General features: G+C 36.7%; 1 protein-coding gene across 1 annotated transcript in view; it reads left to right on the top strand.

Annotated features, from left to right (window-relative positions):
• The window catches only part of ARID4A (AT-rich interaction domain 4A), a 51657-nt gene that overhangs the window by 1057 nt on the left and 32841 nt on the right, over positions 1 to 17759 (top strand). The window contains exons 3-5 of the mRNA XM_050898518.1: positions 1208 to 1318; positions 3811 to 3876; positions 5268 to 5358. Of these exons, the coding sequence (XP_050754475.1) occupies positions 1208 to 1318; positions 3811 to 3876; positions 5268 to 5358 (268 nt within the window). The remainder of the gene's footprint in view (positions 1 to 1207; positions 1319 to 3810; positions 3877 to 5267; positions 5359 to 17759) is intronic.

Here is a 17759-nt window from a genome sequence, read left to right as displayed (position 1 = left end):
CTCTGGCGATTTCATTTTTAATCGCACGTCTCGGCTGAGCAACAGTAGGATCATGCTGGCCGGGGTTTCGGTGCATGCTGTAAATCCTGTTTCTGCTCTCCAGCTGAGATGTGGGTGAGCTTAAGCTCTTATCGTCTTGCAGTAGTAGTCTGAAAATTCACAGCGTCTTTGAGTTGTTGTCCTTTGGGCTACTGTCTTTAAATGCTTCCTGTATCAGCAGCTGCTATTGCAAGTTTGCAAAACCGCAGCTTTTGTCCCGCCTTAGCTGTTGCCGGTTTTTTCAGTACAAAGACTTAACAATTGCAGTATAATTTACAAAAGAGAGAAAAACTTTTTTTTGCCTTCAGAGTTGAAGAAATAATAACATGTGTTTTTAAAAAAAAAAAAAAACACAACAGAAAACCATTTATTTTATATTCTGTGCTGGTTTCCTGTCTTGATAGGCATTTTCAACGTGGTAGTTTTGTCCTTGTTTACCGTTGCTACAAGCACAATAAAGTAAAACGTTGGGTAATAAAGTCCAGATTAAGGAAAACATGATGAGAAATATTTCTCTCTCTTAAAATGCATAAGTAATTAAGCTTTGATAAAGGCATTTCAGGAAAGAAAAATACTAGTTAACAGCTGTTTGAAAGATTACAACAAATTTCTCTAGAGGTCTCCTTTTAGCAGGAAAAAAAATCCTATGTATAGAATGTTATAGACTTAATTGTAAGTATTGGGATGATAGCAATCTCAAATGTTTTAAATAATCTGTGTCATTAGATTGCTTATAGCTGAAAAAAGTACAACTATATTTTATACTGCCTTTTTGCAGTTGAAATATTTTCCTTTTGTATGCTGTATAGGAATGACTTGAATTAATAGTCACTCTTATATGTTCTTACCCTTTTTATAAGGAAATGTTCCAAATATCAGTTTAATACCCTTAAAGATATTTCTGGGAGAGTAATTATGCTGACAAAATTGGGGGGGGGGGGGTGTAAACATCACTGGTAAAACAAAACTTCCTGTAACTTGTTTGTTGGTTTCTTTTTTTTTTTCCCCCTTTTAAAGAACAGTGTGATTGCAATTCCAAGTACAGACGTTGTTTATCACTTAAAAGTCAATAGGTCTAAAGGTTTAGATGTAACATTAAATGCATAATGATGTAGCTGAAAAATTAAACCAGAACTCAACTTTGTTCTTATTTTTTGTTTCTTAATAGGCAGCAGATGAGCCTGCCTACCTGACAGTGGGAACCGATGTCAGTGCCAAGTACCGTGGTGCCTTCTGTGAGGCAAAGATTAAGACAGTGAAAAGGCTTGTGAAAGTCAAGGTAGTATACTGTGGTTCTTGCTGATTTTATTAAAGCATTGTGTTGAAAGGACTGTCAGAGAAGATCCTAGTCCTGAAGATTAGGAAATGTTCATCACCTCGCTGTATGAATTTTAAAGAATGCTTGAATGTTGTTTTTCATATTTTGGTGTTGGGTTTGGGGTGGGTTTTGTTTGTTTTTTGTTCTTTTTGGGGTGGTGGTTTTTTAATTTTTTTTACGAGGATGCTGGAACAAGAATGAGCTTTCAAATTACCTATTCTTGCTATGTCTTTCCTGATCATGGTTGTCTTCTGCTTGTGAATGCATCAGTTTCACAGCAATCAGTTTTGATGTCACAAATAGAGGATTATGGCTTTACATGAGTAATAAGGAATAAGAACAACCTCTTCAGAAGAAAAGTTCCATTTCATTCCAACTGACATTGTCAGTTTTATAGCTTGGAACTTAAGAGGCAATGCCAAAATAAATCAACGTAATAGCAAAAAAGATGGCAACGATTAGTTTCTTAGACCAGGTTTTAGAAATGTCCAGGATAACGTTTGTTAAGTTTTGAGCATCTTGCTGCTGCTTCTAAAACGGCATGCTCTGGCTGTAGCTGAGTTTCTACACATGCGTAGTACTGGCACATAATATTCACATTTACAGGTCTTACGCCAAAACAACCGAAAAAGAAAGTAATTATTTTGGTGTTGCAGTACTGTTGTAAATGCTGCTATGGGAAAACAAGAATAAAACATAGTTAAAAAAAAGTTAAGAATTCAAAGTAAATAGAGAAATTGTTCTTCTGCTTTGTTTTGTCAAAATCTTCCCACTTCCTTCTTTCTTGTCTACTGTCCAGGATATGTATGTCAGGATAAGGCTTTAATGACCCAAAACCCCCTAACAAATAGAGATGAAAGCTTCTTTTTATAACTACACATCTAAGTTTTCGTGTGCTTTAATGCTTAGATCAAGTAGAACAAGCTATCAGCCTCTTCAGTTACATATATAGATCATATCACTTTATCAGAGTGCTTTTCATGAATAGAAAAAAAAAACAATTCAGATATTGGAGTCTTTTCCCCTGTTCTTAATGAGTTCTTATAGAAATTTGTGATGTTCTTTGAAATCTGTGTTAATGAGAAGCTCCGTAGAAAGCAGTGTGCTGCCCTTCCTGGCCTGATATCCTTGATTTTGTATCTGTATCTTTGGTCTGATAGAGCATTTAGACTGTTAATAGGTGTGAGTTTCTTTTTCTCATTAGAATCATACGCTCTGTTACTCCATGATAAGATTTGGAATTATATGAGGCTGCTGTGACTTGGTGGAAATTCCTGTCACTGTATCTTGATTATATTATAACAACTGAAGTTTTAACAAGCTAAGCCTGATATTGTAATTAAGAGCATGTAGGCACACCCCGGCACGCTTGCAAGGAGTGCAAAGAGTCCAAAAAGTCCAGTAGTCTTTTCCTGAGTAGCAGGACAAACTGTATTCATCTCAATGCCGATATAAAATTTTAAATAAAAATTGCATAAAGTGCATTATTAACCTGAATGTGTGTTAATACCAACACTATTTTAGCATGCCACTAGTGGTGTATTTATAAATATGGCTACAGTGTAGACTGTGGGTGGGGGATAATTGGGGGAGCCAGAAAACTGGACGTCTTTATAGGTGGAAAGGAAGCTCCTGGAACTTTTGATTCCTGAAAAGAAATAGGAATTTTGGATTTTTTTTTTTTAAACACTATAGGTGTTTTTGCTATAACAAATGGCAGTGAAACAGTTAGAAGTCTTGACATGTAAATATTCATCTTTTATGTTTCTAAACTGAGTCTTTGCAAACTTAGGGATTTAAATTGCATAGGCTTACATTCGTTCTGTCTCATCAAGTGTTACCTTCTCAAACATAGGATTTTAAAGGGAGAAACGTAGTGTACTTACACTGTAATGGATCCTTATTTTCATTACACTTGTAGTGATTCACATCTTTACCATAAAAACTTTCTCTCGCTCAAGGTAGCGGAAATGGTGGTATTGCAGTCAGTTCAGTGATTTTTTGATACATATTTAATAGAGAGCGCTTTTTATTTTGGTTGTAGTTTAGTACTCAGTGTGTTGTCAATAAAGTGCTACAGTTGAAGTAGAGAGAGAGAGAAAACCTGCTTAATCTTCTGATCTGGAAGCCCAATTCCAGGTATACCCTGGATTGCATCAATATCCAAACTCGCGTCAAAACGTATCTTCTTTGCCTTGGAATGGCTGATGTTTGATTTGCCCTGTTCTTTAATTACGATGTTTCAGATTAAATATTAAGTGTGATACCTGGGGCTTCCTGTCACTAAAACCGTACATGCCAAGTGTTTTGCGTTCAATAATGTTTGAGTCCATTTGATTGATAAAGATCTTATTTTCCAAATTATGATTATTATTATAAATACAGTTTCATGTGCTTTTTGTATGCTATTAAAAATAAGATACATATAAAAAAAGTTCATTAATGTCTTTCAGGTGGTCCTGAAGGCGGATAACTCAACTCAGTTAGTGCAAGATGACCAAGTGAAAGGACCTCTAAGAGTATGTATATTGCGTGCCTTGGTTTTTTTTTTTGTAATCATGTAATTGATTTGTAAAATTCTAAATTTTGATGCTGTTTAGGTGGGTACCTGTTCTACAGAATTTAAATCAACAGAAGGAGGCTCATTGCTTTAGATCAGGTTGATTCTGAGTAATTAGTCTTAACTCTTGTAGCTTTTAGAGACTGTTTATGCTTCTCCATGTGGTGTACTTCATATGCAAACAGTTTTGCACACACAATGATTTTTGTATCTTCTTATAAGAAGTTTTGTATCTTATAAGTAATGAAACTTTGAAACTTCTCATAAGTAATTGAGAACGTGAGTATGAAGCTAAGTTGAAGCCTGTTACACAATAGTAAATACGATTGTTCTAACTGCATTTTAAAATAGTTGATGTATTTTATATAAAAATACATGGTGATTTGTATTTTTAGAATATGTAACGGTTGCCTGCTAAAATACATAGCTGCATTATAAAACACTGAATGCAAATAGAGCTCTTTAGAGGAGATCATCTTTTTTGTATTTGTCTTTTCTCTGTAGCTACTGCAGGAACACCGGCGCATGTTGTAGGCTGCTGCTGAAATTCACATAATTATAGAATGGTTTGGGTTGGAAGGGACCTTAAAGATCATCTCATTCCAACCCCCAGCCATGGGCAGGGACACCTTCCACTAGACCAGGTTGCTCAAAGCCCCATCCAACCTGGCCTTGAACACTTCCAGAGAGGGGGCATCCACAGCTTCTCTGGGCAGCCTGTGCCACTGCCTCACCACCCGCACAGTGAAGAGCTTCTTCCTTACATCTAACCTAAATCTACCCTCTTTCAGTTCAAAGCCATTACCCCTTGTCCTGTCACTACATGCCCTTGTAAAAAGTCCCTCTCCAGCTTTCTTGTAGGCCCCCTTTAGGTACTGGAAGGCTGCTCTAAGGTCTCCCTGGAGCCTTCTCTTCTCCAGGCTAAACAACCCCAACTCTCTCAGCCTGTCTTTGTAGGAATTCTGATCTAGCTGACAGTATAACAATGTTTAAAGTGTAAGAAATAGTAGTAACTGCATGCATATCAGTAATAAAGTAATAATTACTTTGAATATTTGAATATTTATTTCCAATTAGCCTTCTATTATTTCTTGTGATGATGTAAGTCATGCTGAAATTAGATGTTCTGAGTTCCTTACTGCTTTACTGTCTACTTGCAGTTCAGCCTTCGTACTTAAGGACCTTTGTTCTTACCAGCTAAGTAACTAAATTTTACAAAGTAATATTTAGCTAAAATGAGTCTTTAGAAAAAAAAAAATTAGCTTGCTGGAAGAATTAATGCCTACATGAGTTTTTCTCCATTATATGAGTTTGGGATTACATGTAACCTCGAGATACTCCTTTTTGCAGGTTGGTGCAATGGTTGAAACCAAAATGCCTGATGGATCCTTTCAAGAAGCTGTTATCAGCAAGTTGACAGATGCTAGTTGGTATACTGTAGGTGAGTAGCCACATGCTTTCATTTACGATCTGTAATCCTTGAACAATACATTTCTAATTACAGGTAATAATGTAAGTAATTATATCTTGTATTCTAAGATCTGAGAGATTTTGGAGGGAACTTTCTTAAGTCTTCCAGGTCTTGTTTCCTTTTCCATTTAAAATATCATAATAATTATTTGATGTTCAGGGAGGCTGTTGCACAGGTAATTGCAGGGCTGAACAATCAAATTTTATTTGGCACAACGTACGCATACTGATGTCAGTTTCACTCACTGAAATTCAGAATAATTTTGCAGATTTTAAGACATAAACCTTGTAATTGCATTTCTAGCTGAAAATCTGTGGCATATAATGAATGACTGAAATGCAAGCCTTCTTTCACTATATACAATCTTGTACACAAGAAAAACATTGGTAGTACGACTATGCATTCTGAAGTCATTCCTCTGTTTTGTGTAGAGTTGAGGGTCATCTTTTGTATGAAACAATAGAAGACAGGTTCTATTTTTTTTTTTTGAGAAAAGAATTGACACATCACACCTTAAAAAGAAAAGAGGGGACATTCGTTTATAATGTCAGTAACTGTTTGCTTTAAAATAATTTTCAAATAATGATTGTATCTAATGTGAAATAGAAAGCTACTTTGCTTTTCATGTTGGAGGCTCATGTGCTTTTCAGTTATTGAAATAGAAACCTCAGAATGCAGGGTCAGTGAAATTTCAATGTTGAACAAGGAATCATTGCAAGATAAATTTATTTTCAATAATTAAATTGCTCATTCTGCTCTCTAAGTTTTTCTGAAACAGCTTTAACAATAGAATGACAAAACCCAGCAACATACAAGTAATACTAGATAAGCAAATAAAAAACCACAGTATTTGAATCGGAGAGCTTTGCAAGCACCTGTCCTTTTTTGCACAACTTTCTTGCAACAGTGGAGCATTATGTTCACTAATAGTAGCATGGAGGCAACATGCTCTTAATTGTCCTGTACATGCTACTCTTTGGCATTGCTTTTGAGATGAATACTTGTAAATTTAAACTGTTTCTTACTAGCTGCCTTATATACCGAGTGTATTCAGCTTTACTTCATATTCTTCCATACTTTCTTGAGGAGTCCTCTATCACAGGAAGTGTCAATTATTTTGATTCATTAACCCCTTTTTTTAAGATACAAAGAAGGTATTTTCAGTAATCCAGCATTTCCATTGCAGTAGGTGAGGTTATGTTGTCTTTGGTGGGATCAGGATAAGGCTCTCGCTGCAGATAATTTGGAAGGATTTATCACTTTATGATTATTATTGTTATTGCCTGCTTTAAATACAAGCCACTTGACTTGACAAAGCTCGCTGCTCTTTGCATTTTTCTTCAAGATTATAACATTGCTGTAAAATTGTAGATTTAGCTGTAAAATTGTAGCGTATGTCAGGTCAGGGAGGAAAAGCAGGATTATTCTGGGGTGCAGAAGATTTAAAATCTACTTGGTTTAGTACTATGATGTGACATACTCAATGAAGAACACTGGACCTTCAACTTTGCTTTATATTGACTAGAGGTTCACTGTTCTGATACAGAAGAGATAAGAAACACAGTCTTGCACTAATAATTTCATGACTTATGAATTAGCATTTCCATTTTAAAATGCTTACTTATTTTAGTTTTACACTAGCATTTTTAGCTAATTCTGTTTGAATTTGGACTAGAAGATTTACATCAGTAAACCAACGCTACATATTCCTGCTTCAGTGATTAAAAAAGGCTTTAAACTGTTGATAAAACAAACATATTTGTGTTCTTACATTTGACAGGTGAACTTTAAATCCTCCGTTTTGGGGGTGAATTTTGTCTGCTTTTTCTTTTTTCTTTTCTTTTTCTTTTCCCCTTTTCTTTTTGAGCAGTACACTTCTGCCAAAAATCTTTACTTGATGAGCAGGTAATTTGAACAGTGAATACATGCTCTGCCCTGTATTAGTGGATTGTTGTTTGGATTTAACAAGTTGTTGAACTCTCCCCAATAATCTAAGAGATAAATTATGCATGCCATGATTTTTACTTTATACGCTTATTAAAGTGCAATTCCTCGGAAACTTGAACCAATGGATTAATTTATTATTGTCATTTTCTTTCCCCAAAAAATATTTTTTGACAGGCAGAATAGGGAAAATAAAGTCATATGTTTTCCATATGCAAATGTATTAAGACTGCTAGGATTTTGTAAAAAAGTGGAGCTGGGTGCGTGGGGGGGGGGTTAAGTAATCTTATGGTAAGTTAACATGCAGTGCTGTAATATGGCGTGTAAAGTATATATACCTATGACTGTGAAAATACAGTTGTAACACATTGGAATTGTATTTAGGTCTTGTGAACATTTTTCTGAGTTGTATGTAGTGGCGTGCTTACTGGTGTTGAAAGCGTAGGTAACATTGACCAAAGTAAGCAGAGTGTCACGAATGAAGTTTGTGTCATTAAAAAAATGGTTATTTTACTTTCAAAATTGGAGGGGTGTTCTTGGTTGAGTACAGAAACATTGAGGTGTGAAAAATAAGCCTTATCTTTTGCCTGCTGCTTCCATTGTATCTTTGTAGAAAGTTTTGGATAGATCTTAGGTGTATGTTTATGTTGCTGTGAAGCAAACAGAGTTGGATCGGTTCCTTTTTAATAGATGGTGGGCCTTACTACTTGGCAGTCTTATTGACTGATTCAGTCGACGCTGAAGAGTTGAGAGGGAAGTGGATTAAACAGCCTTCAGGTTTCTAGAATGTCTTCCTGAATATGGTCAGGCTTCAGATGGAAAGCACAAGGGAAAGCTTGTGTTTCAGTAGTATGTGCTTTTCCTGTGCTATTTATTTTCTGTATTATGTAGCGTCTTTCTTGGTGATCTGAAAGTAGACCAATATGGATAGGGAAGCCAGTAATATATTCAGACAAACATTTTCAAAGTATTAAGTACAAATATCTAAAAAATCCACCAAAACAAACTGCATACATGTCTAGTGAGAAGTAATGATGTTCACTTTTGCAGATCAGGTTCTCCATTTCAGACAGGTATCTAAAGAAGAAGAAAAGTCAGCTGATACAACTTTGCTTTGTTCAATAAGGTGAACCAGTAGAAATGCTATGTTGAGTTTGCTGTAGTAGGCTACTTTGCCACCAACGTAATGAAAGAGCCACAATGATGATGAGTTAGTCTATTTTAATAATATCTCCTGTCTATTAGTGGTGTTCATGTACCCAAAATTATTTTTATTGTAGCTACCATGGAATCACCTTTTCACCTATTTTTACATAATAATGATGTTACTGTAGCCATTTAGTTGTATTGAAATTTTCAGCTGTGGTTTGGAAATACTTTTGAAATTACCTTTGAAATTCACCTTTTCAGTATAAGTTGGTGAAGAAACAAAAGCTGTTCGGAGTGAAAGTTTAACAATGTCTGGAAAATGCCGTTGCACAAGTCAGCCCTCTCATCTGCTCAATTGAATCTAAAGTGGGATGACAGTAATAGCAGTTTAAGTTCTTTGGATAACAAATGGCTCAGCTGGATGTTTTAATCTTTAAAATGCAATTATTTAAAATTAACTTATTAATTTACAAATTTTAAAGTGCTGCATTGATGCTTTTGAAGTGCTGCATATATTGCTAGGTGATAATTGCATAGCATTAGAACAGTCTATCAGATCTCCTTTCAGCTGAGCCAGATTTGAATTATGGCTTACTTAGCATACCATCCACCTGATTCTCTGTTAACTTGTAAAATGCTTCAGAGAAATACTGAATTGATGTCTGAAATGACTTAAAAAAAAAAAAAAACAAACGATAACCCATACCACACCTTACAAAGTGCATAGTTGTATTTTCCTTCTTTCACATTCTCTCTGGAATCTTACAAGCACTACCAGAATTTCAGAAAACAGAAATCCTTATGTATATGTTCTTTAAGGAAACTTCTTTTGTATCACTTCTGTACAGAACTAGAAGCGATGTAATGTCTATATAAAAGTGAGAAACAGTATTTCAATTGAGCAAGCATCCGAAGAGTTGCTGTTAGAACGGCCTTTTTTATTGCCCCATCAAAACAAAAGTGTCATCTCTTTTTTTGACAAAACTCAGGTCAATAATCTGTATGTGCTTAGATCTCATTAAGTGTATGTAATTTAGCCATATCTACAACTTCACACAAAAGAAAAAACCAGATCAAATACATTGAGCCTTGTGCCTCGTATTTTGCTGGATAAAATAATGGAAAAGTTTTTCTAAAGAGAGAAAGAGAAAACATGTATTAACTTTCAGTAATTTCTTCTCAGAAATGAGTAGGAAATAGAGAGGAAAAAACTGAAACAGTGAGGGGCATTTGCAGTTTCTAGCAGACCTTGCTGTCAACAGTAGGGCTTTATATACTGTTTAGAGTGAAAGGGAGCGTGAATCCTTATTTTTTTGAGAACTATGGCTTTCAGGCTTCATCTAGTACTTTTATGTAAGAGAAGACATGTCTTTTCTCCTTTTAAAAGTTATCATGAAATGGCAGATTATTTTAACATAAATAGTAAAGAATTTATTTTTCTCATTCTTTTCAACACCGCGTGAGTCTGCAAACCCAACAGAGTTTTTCCTTTTTGGCTCTGGTACGGTGTCATACATCAACATGGCCCAACTTTGGCTGTGCTGCAAGCCAGACACTGCTTCTAAGACACCTCTGTGAGCCCCATACCTCTGCTTGTGTTGCTCTCTGGCCTCACGTGGTGGTAACTTCCTCCTCTCGTGTTGTCGCTGTGGCAGTTTGCAGGGAATGCTGAGTGAGTGTGTGCTGAGAGGAGTTAGATACCTGAGTGCTCGTCCTTGTGCAGGTGAAGTTTTGGGTAGTCTGCTTGAGTTGTTCTGGAAATGAAGTATAGTCTCGGCCATCAGTTGCATCACTCTGGGCTACTGCGTTCAGGAGGGCAGGTGAGACAGATGGAAGGTATTAAGTATTTGGTTCTAGTCCTCTTCCATGTTGTATGAATTTTGAAAATTCCAGTTCATAATTCTGAGAATATTTATCAGAAAATGAACCAACAGTGATGTCCTAGGACTTTCAGGAGCAGGGTTGCTAACAGGAGTTATTTATAATCACATTTTCATACTTTTAAAAGAAGTTTTCCTCTTCTGATGCTTTGTGGAGATATCTATGCTAACAGGAAAAATGGACTTGGTTCTGGCTCCACTACAACTTTAAGCTGCTAACATGTCTTATTCCTGCATGAAGGGTGATGAAAGCTATCAGTGCCACCACAGTCAGTTGATTTCATCCATGCCAGAGGCCTGTTGGTTTGTCTTTTTATAATTTGACCAGCACACATTTTGTAGTATGTGCAAGGCACTACTCATGTTTGTGTGGCTGGTCTGACCAGTTCTTCCCAGCATCCTGTTGAGTTCTACATCCCAGAAGCATCGCTTCATCTTTCGGCTGTGCATGTGTCATCCAGGAATCCAAAACCACAAGTGTGGCAGGGGAACTGTCCAGTTGCCCCCACTTCGCTGGTGCTCTATACCACCCTGACCCACCATAAGTTTGTTCTTTTCATCCTCAAAATGTTGCTTGGGTGGATTTTGAGGAAACCCTGTGTTTGCCTGGAGGCCTTCCATGGGACATATGGGTTTTTTAAGTGCACCTGTGGCACATAGAAACTGTGCAATAGCTGTGTTGGTTGCTTTCTGGAGAATCTAGAAAAAAAGAATAGCACCGCATTTTGTGCTTATGTGTGTTTAGGCAACGTGCAGGTAGAGGAGCAGGTGTGATGGTAAAAAGAGTATGTTAACTGAACCATGTTACAAATCAACTGGATAGAGCCTTTGATTATAAACCCACCTTTGTTACAATGTGGACTGAGTGTTAAAAAAAAAATTAAAATTGTGTACAAACAATACTGTGGGGAAAGCAAGGAGGTAGAATTTTTTCTCTAATATCTTTATATGTAACAATAGTAAGATTACTGTAATATCTCAGAAAAAACAGTTTCAGACAGTAGGCTTTTGTTTGTAAGGTGATAGTCTTCTATGAGTAGACTCAAAGGTCCCACTTCTGTGTTTTCAGTGATATTTCATACACATTTCTGTAGAGCAACTGAAGCTCATTTAAAATGATAAAAAAAAAAAAAATTGAGTTCTGTAGTCTCCCCAGTAGCACAATACACCGCAGTATCTTGCTCTTAAGCCCTCTTACAGTGATGAATCGGTAGTTCGTACAGTCCTTGTTTACAAGGTCATTCAACAAGTATTGCATGACGCTTGGTACTTTCTATATTGTTTCCACAACTGAAGAACAAAAATCTGCAAAACTTGCACACGTTCATCTAGGCACTCATAGATAGCATCTCTGATAGTTCACAAATTACTACTTTGTCAGGCAGCTAGTGAAAGTAATTAAGTGTGCATAGTGACACTGGAGCAGTTTTTACTGCTTAGTACATGCTTTCATTGTCTTGGTAGATTTAAAAGTTTCTGAATGGGATGGGGAATGAGTAGAAAACGTTCACTTGCTGTGCAGTATAGAATCTCTCCTCCTTTGGGCAGCAACAGTAGCGTAACTTGTTGGATTTGAAGTTAGCGAGCAGATGCAGCCTTGAGGGTTGTTTTCCCTATTCACTTGTCTTATTACAGGACTGCCTTGTTCTGGTAACACTGATTGCTCTGTGTATAAGTAATATCGTAACTATTATGAGGATGTTATTGCTAGTGTCCTGCTATGTTCTCCTTTTTTTTTTTTTTTTTAATCTTAGGGATATTTATAAACAAGATGTAGTTAAACTGATCTGCAGTATTTTGTGGCAAGTTTCTTCACAGTTTCTAAAAATGATTTTGATTAGTCTACTTGTTAATATTTCTTATATAAATAAATGAGAACCGATGTTGGGACAGCGTTTTTGTGAAGACGGGGTTAGTATTATTTTTGTTAATGGCATGTATGGGCCTGCTACAGACAAGGAATGGAAGATACCTGCTTATCAATAGTGAGTTGAAAGTTGCACTGTTTAATGCATTTTTGAGGTACTCAACTTTTAATTGAGAGAATTTTTTTTTAACTTTTGCGAAGTATTGCATTGATTCCCACTGGGAAGCTTTGTTTTTCTTTTTCTGTCATAGCTTTGAGTTGTCTAGGCTTCCACAAACAGAAAAAAAAAAAATCAATTCTGTTTCTTTCCTGTTATTATTGACAAGGTTGGGATGCAGCGAAATTCTGAAAATTTCCGTTTTATTTTCACTGTTTAAATATGCTCTGTATGGAGCATATTGAACCCCATTCTTGGGACTAGAACAGGCATTGTAGCAGAGACTGTTCCTCCAGGTTGTGCTGCGTAGTCATCGTTTTTCCTCTTCTGTCAGTGTTTGTCATTAAGCAACATACTTGGAAGAAAGGCCTCTGGCCAGCAGAAACCTTGCTTTTCTTTCTGTCATTCCTACTTTGTTACATTAAGTCTTAAGTGGTAGTATATAGGTGCCTGGCTAGTATGTATCATTCTCTTTCCAGAAGTATTTACTGAAGTAGTCAGCTACTACACCCTGTTTCCCCAACAAGTGCCTGCCACTACAGGGTTAGGCAATGGTAGTACTTAACGGGCTTCTGTTTTTTCATATTTGTTTCTTTGGAAGGACAGGATTTTAAGTTCTTCTTCTAAGATAAATATTGTGGCACTGTAAATACATCTTTTGATGACTACATTACATGTGTATGGGGAGATATCTCCCTGTCTTCCATTCCTGTTTCCTTCCCTCTGTAACACAACTGATGCTGTTCAGTAAATTTTTTCTTATGGAATACAACCTCTAGAATTTCTGCTGTTGAAGAATTTGGAGTTGTAACAACAACCTATTTAAGGAATGATTAAGTAATTGTCGTGGTTTAACCCCAGCTGGCGACTAAGCCCCACACAGCTGCTTGCTCACTCCTCCCTGGTGGGATGGGAGAGAGAATCAGAAGAGTAAAAGTGAGAAAACTCGTGGGTTGAAATAAAGACAGTTTAATAGGTAAAGCAAAAGCCACGCACGCAAGCAAAGCAAACCAAGGAATTCATTCACCGCTTCCCATCGGCAGGCAGGTGTTCAGCCAGCTCCAGGAAAGCAGGGCTCCGTCACGCGTAACCGTTACTTGGGAATACAAACACCATCACTCCGAATGTCCCCCCCTTCCTTCTCCTTCCCCCAGCTTTCTATGCGGAGCATGACGTCATATGGTATGGAATATCCCTTTGGTCAGTTGGGGTCAGCTGTCCCCGCTGTGTCCCCTCCCAACTCCTTGTGCACCCCCAGCCTCCTCGCTGGTGGGGTGGTGGGAGAAGCAGAAAAGGCCTTGACTCTGTGTAAGCGCTGCTCAGCAGTAACGAAAACATCTCTGCGTTATCAGCGCTGTTTTCAGCACAAATCCAAAACACAGCCCCATACTAGCTACTATGAAGAAAATGAACTCTACCCCAGCCAAAACCAGCACAGTAATTAATACAAGTTATTCAACATTAATTTAACAGTTTTTAATTTGTCTTTTTGTTAGTACTAGGCTTTTTAACTAGAGTTAAACAGTTTTACTTCTGGATGAGGTTAAAAAGAGGAATGAATTTGCAGCTTAGAGTGTATTAAGTTCTTCTGACATGACTGCTACCATAGTATCAAAGTATCGCATAGCCAAAAAACATGCCGTCTGCCCTACTGCTTATAAGTATGAAATCTTTAATATATGACACTGTACATTGAAAAGACATTCTCTTAAAGCCTCTAGGACTAACATTAAAAAGTCGTGTGTAGGGTGGCAGTAATATGAACGGTACTTTGGTGAAGTAGATTTTTCTTAAAAGTGAGATGGAAACCACAAGGCCTGCTTAGTTTGAGAAAGGCATATATTTTTAAAGGTGCTGAGATGATCAGTGTGTGTTTCTGATTACCCTTTCAGTAAGGCACAAACAAGTATTTTCCCTAGAAGAGAAGCAAGTTTAAAGTAGCTACAGTTACAAAATATTTCAGGCATTGTGATTAATTGGAGAGACTTCCTACTTGGCCCCACTTTAGTAATTGAAATAATTTATATTTTTATGTGAAAAATGGTGCTATCCTTTCTCCATTGACACTTTATAAAGCGATCACTAATTTAGCTAAGGAAATCTTTCTTTTTATGCTGTTCTGTTACACTTTGTTGTTCTGCAAAGATGTTGTTTTGCTCGTAAGTTGTGCAGCTATGCTGTCAGTTGCAAGTGCTGTTGCACATGTCCACAACATAAATTGTTGTAGAATGAACAGACAATTTCTTGTATATCTAAAAACTCTTACGTGGTCAAAGAAAGTTTCAGTTTATCCTTGAAGCAATTAAATGACTTTGAAATACCAAAAATATTAGTGCCTTCTGTTTCTGCCCCTCATGGTCTTTCTGCCTCTGCCCCTACTGGTCCCCATCAAGACAGGAAATTAAATGTAACTGTCACTTTTCTATTAATCGCTCAAAAAAGGCAAAGTCTTTTTAAGTAGTGATAATGCTATGGTATTTCCTTCTATATAACACCACTTAGTTTTCGTTATTGAGAATTCTGTTGTAATTGTCTAAAAGCATTTTCTGCACTGAGCAGGTGATGTCTGTAGGGATAACCACACACAGACTTGAGAAAAATTTTCTAGTTTTGTCATTTGTGTGTGTATATATGTATTTACATGTATTTATATGAGACTCTTGGGGGTTGGATATGTTGAGACTATCCATTCTTTTAACCTCCAGGAGGGGTGAGGGGGAGAGAAACTTCAGTCCTGGAAGAAAATTACCAAGATAAAATGGAACATACTGGACTTGATTACTTTGAAGAAATCACACACTCTTACACTCTGCCGTGCATTTCCTTTTTCCCAGGCGGGACACTCTCACATGACTGCTGAACAGAGCTATTTTTCTACACTTTCATTTAGTGGTTATGCCAATTCCTTGGCCTGCTGCAGTTCAGGAAGGACTTCTGAGAATTTGTGCTTCTCCACCTTCCTTTCCTGAAGTTGTGTGATCACTGCCTCTTGTATGAAAGAAAGTACTCTATCCTTTTGGAAAGAGTGGCTTTCCTTCTAGGGGTGGGAGAGGGGTTTCACAAGGGGCTTTGGGGTTGTTTTGTTGTCTTTTTTGTAGTCCACCTGTTTAAGTTCTGGAAAATGTAGAGTGGCCTAGCACTTTTTCCCTGTATGGCAAGGAACAAGCAGCTTTTGTAGAACAGGCCAGTCTGTACCTTCAACTAGAGAAAACGGAGAGAAACAGCAGGAAGAGGCTTGTAGGAAGAGGGCTGCTTTTGAGGCATGGGGTAGACTTGTCTTCATTTGGGTATGAAACTGGGAATAAGACTGAAAGCATGACTGACAAGCTCTGAAAACATACGCTTTCATTGTCTCGGGGTCTGAGGGGTGGTTAGGAAAACTTAATTATTCAGCATTAATTATTTTTTCTTCCATGTTCTTTTGTCCATGGAAGTGAAATATAAATTTATGAAGTTGACACTTCTGCATTTGCAATTACATTTTGCGGTCTATAATTGCCTCATGTTGGTCAGGAATATCTAATTATGTGACTTTCAAAGTTCTAAGTTAACTTGCGTGTTCGTTGTCATTGAGGAAAGCAGAATATCTCACACAGTTCTTAATTGTCATAATTTTCTTATGTGTCCTAATTTTAGTAGTTTAGTGTGTTTTACTAGTATATTTTACTTAACACTCTGTATTTATAGGATTTTATCTTTTAGGGATGAAAAAATGGTATATGTCATCTGGTTTGTGAATGGTTTGCTTGATTTCTTCCTCTACTGTACTAGTTCTAATTAAAGAAGTAGAGCTTCCAAAATCGGAGATAAACTAGACTGGTTTTTTTTTTTTTAATTTACTGTCAAGTATCAGGTTCTGTTTGCTTTTTTCAATAAAGTTACCTGTTGCCAATCACCAGCCATTTGTCCCCTAAAATGTTTATTTGTGAAAAATTAGTACTTTGACTTTAGTTCTGAATGTGTTTGGCAAAGGATAATGATGGTAATCTGCTTTTAATGCTCCTCAGAGCAATGAGAAATGGCACACACTGTAGGGTGCACAGAACATTTAAAAAACAAAAAAAAACCCCAACCAGCCAGAGCACCCTAAAACTTAAAAATATACTAATAAAATATTGTTACCAAAGTATACAGAGAGAGTTGATGAGTGACACATTTGGAGTGGGTAATGAAACTTAAACTTCAGAGGGGTGGCACGGATATTTTTTTTTTTTTTTTTTTAATTATTTAAAATTTTGAAAATATTGTTAACTAGTATAACTAATTAGGCATATAGGTATCTGCTGTTCTTAAAATATTAGGTTTTTGAAGGGGGAAAAGTTAGTTGCTTTGTCTGTACAAGTATTACAACATAAGCCATTAAGATAATTCAGTAGTGGAGCATACCACAGCAGTATCTCTACTCTGAAGATGGAGGAACCTTAAAGCTTATCAAGCTTAATTAAATTTGTATTCATACCTTTTTATATAGCTATTACTGCAGTATTATTGCAGTCTGTGGCTTTAATCTAAGATTATGAGAATGTGACTCTTCTGTTTAGTTATCTGACAAATAAAATAACTGCTTTTCTTGCTGCAACCAATCTGTGTTTTTGCTAACAATACACATATAATTGATATTTGTGCTAGTGCAAGACTTTTTTTTTTAATAGAAGTATGCCAAAATTATCATACTGATATGCACAACACTTGAAACTTTTTTTTTTTTTAGTTCACTACTGGACAAAGCACGTTTCAAGTAGTTTAAATATAGAGTAGTATTCTGCACTTTGACCCCATACAAATAAACTTTTACCTTACTGGAATTCCAGAGTGCAGCCACCTGGTCTCTGCTCTTTGAGAAGGGCCTGTTCATATGGCTCAGACAGTGGGATCTGAACCAGTGGCGGGGGGGCGGAACTAGTAACTTTTCTTTCCTTCTCTTCAAGGAAATTTTCATTAAGAGATTTTATTTAAACTGACTAAAGAGTAGATCTTTCTCAGGCAAAGCTTGCAATAGCCTCATAGCATTCTAGTCTTCTTCAGGTGTGTATTGATGGAACTTCCCTTTTGCTTATACATTAGTTTTAAGAGAAGAGGATGTCTACGAAGTATTCTTTATAAATTGGTCAGACTTGCAGTTGCAAGTTTCTAGTACTCCCAGTCTGTTGGTAGCACAGTATTGATAGTGTAGCAAAAACTATCACACGCTTGTTTTTCTTTCCATTCCTTTGTCTTTTTGTGGGGTGGTTTGTAGCAAGAGGGACAATTAAAAGGTAGCCTAAGTAAGGAATAAATGGATAGGGTAAAAAAAACCAAAACCAAACAAAATCCTAAGATTGTTAGATAATAGTAACTGATATGTGGCCAGTAGCTATGGTTTGAAATGTGCAGC

This window comes from Gymnogyps californianus, chromosome 5 (genome assembly GCF_018139145.2).
Source record: "Gymnogyps californianus isolate 813 chromosome 5, ASM1813914v2, whole genome shotgun sequence".
NCBI classification, from domain to species: domain Eukaryota; kingdom Metazoa; phylum Chordata; class Aves; order Accipitriformes; family Cathartidae; genus Gymnogyps; species Gymnogyps californianus.
The sequence above is the reverse complement of the archived record's forward strand: the minus strand, read 5'-3'. Positions and strand labels throughout refer to the sequence as shown.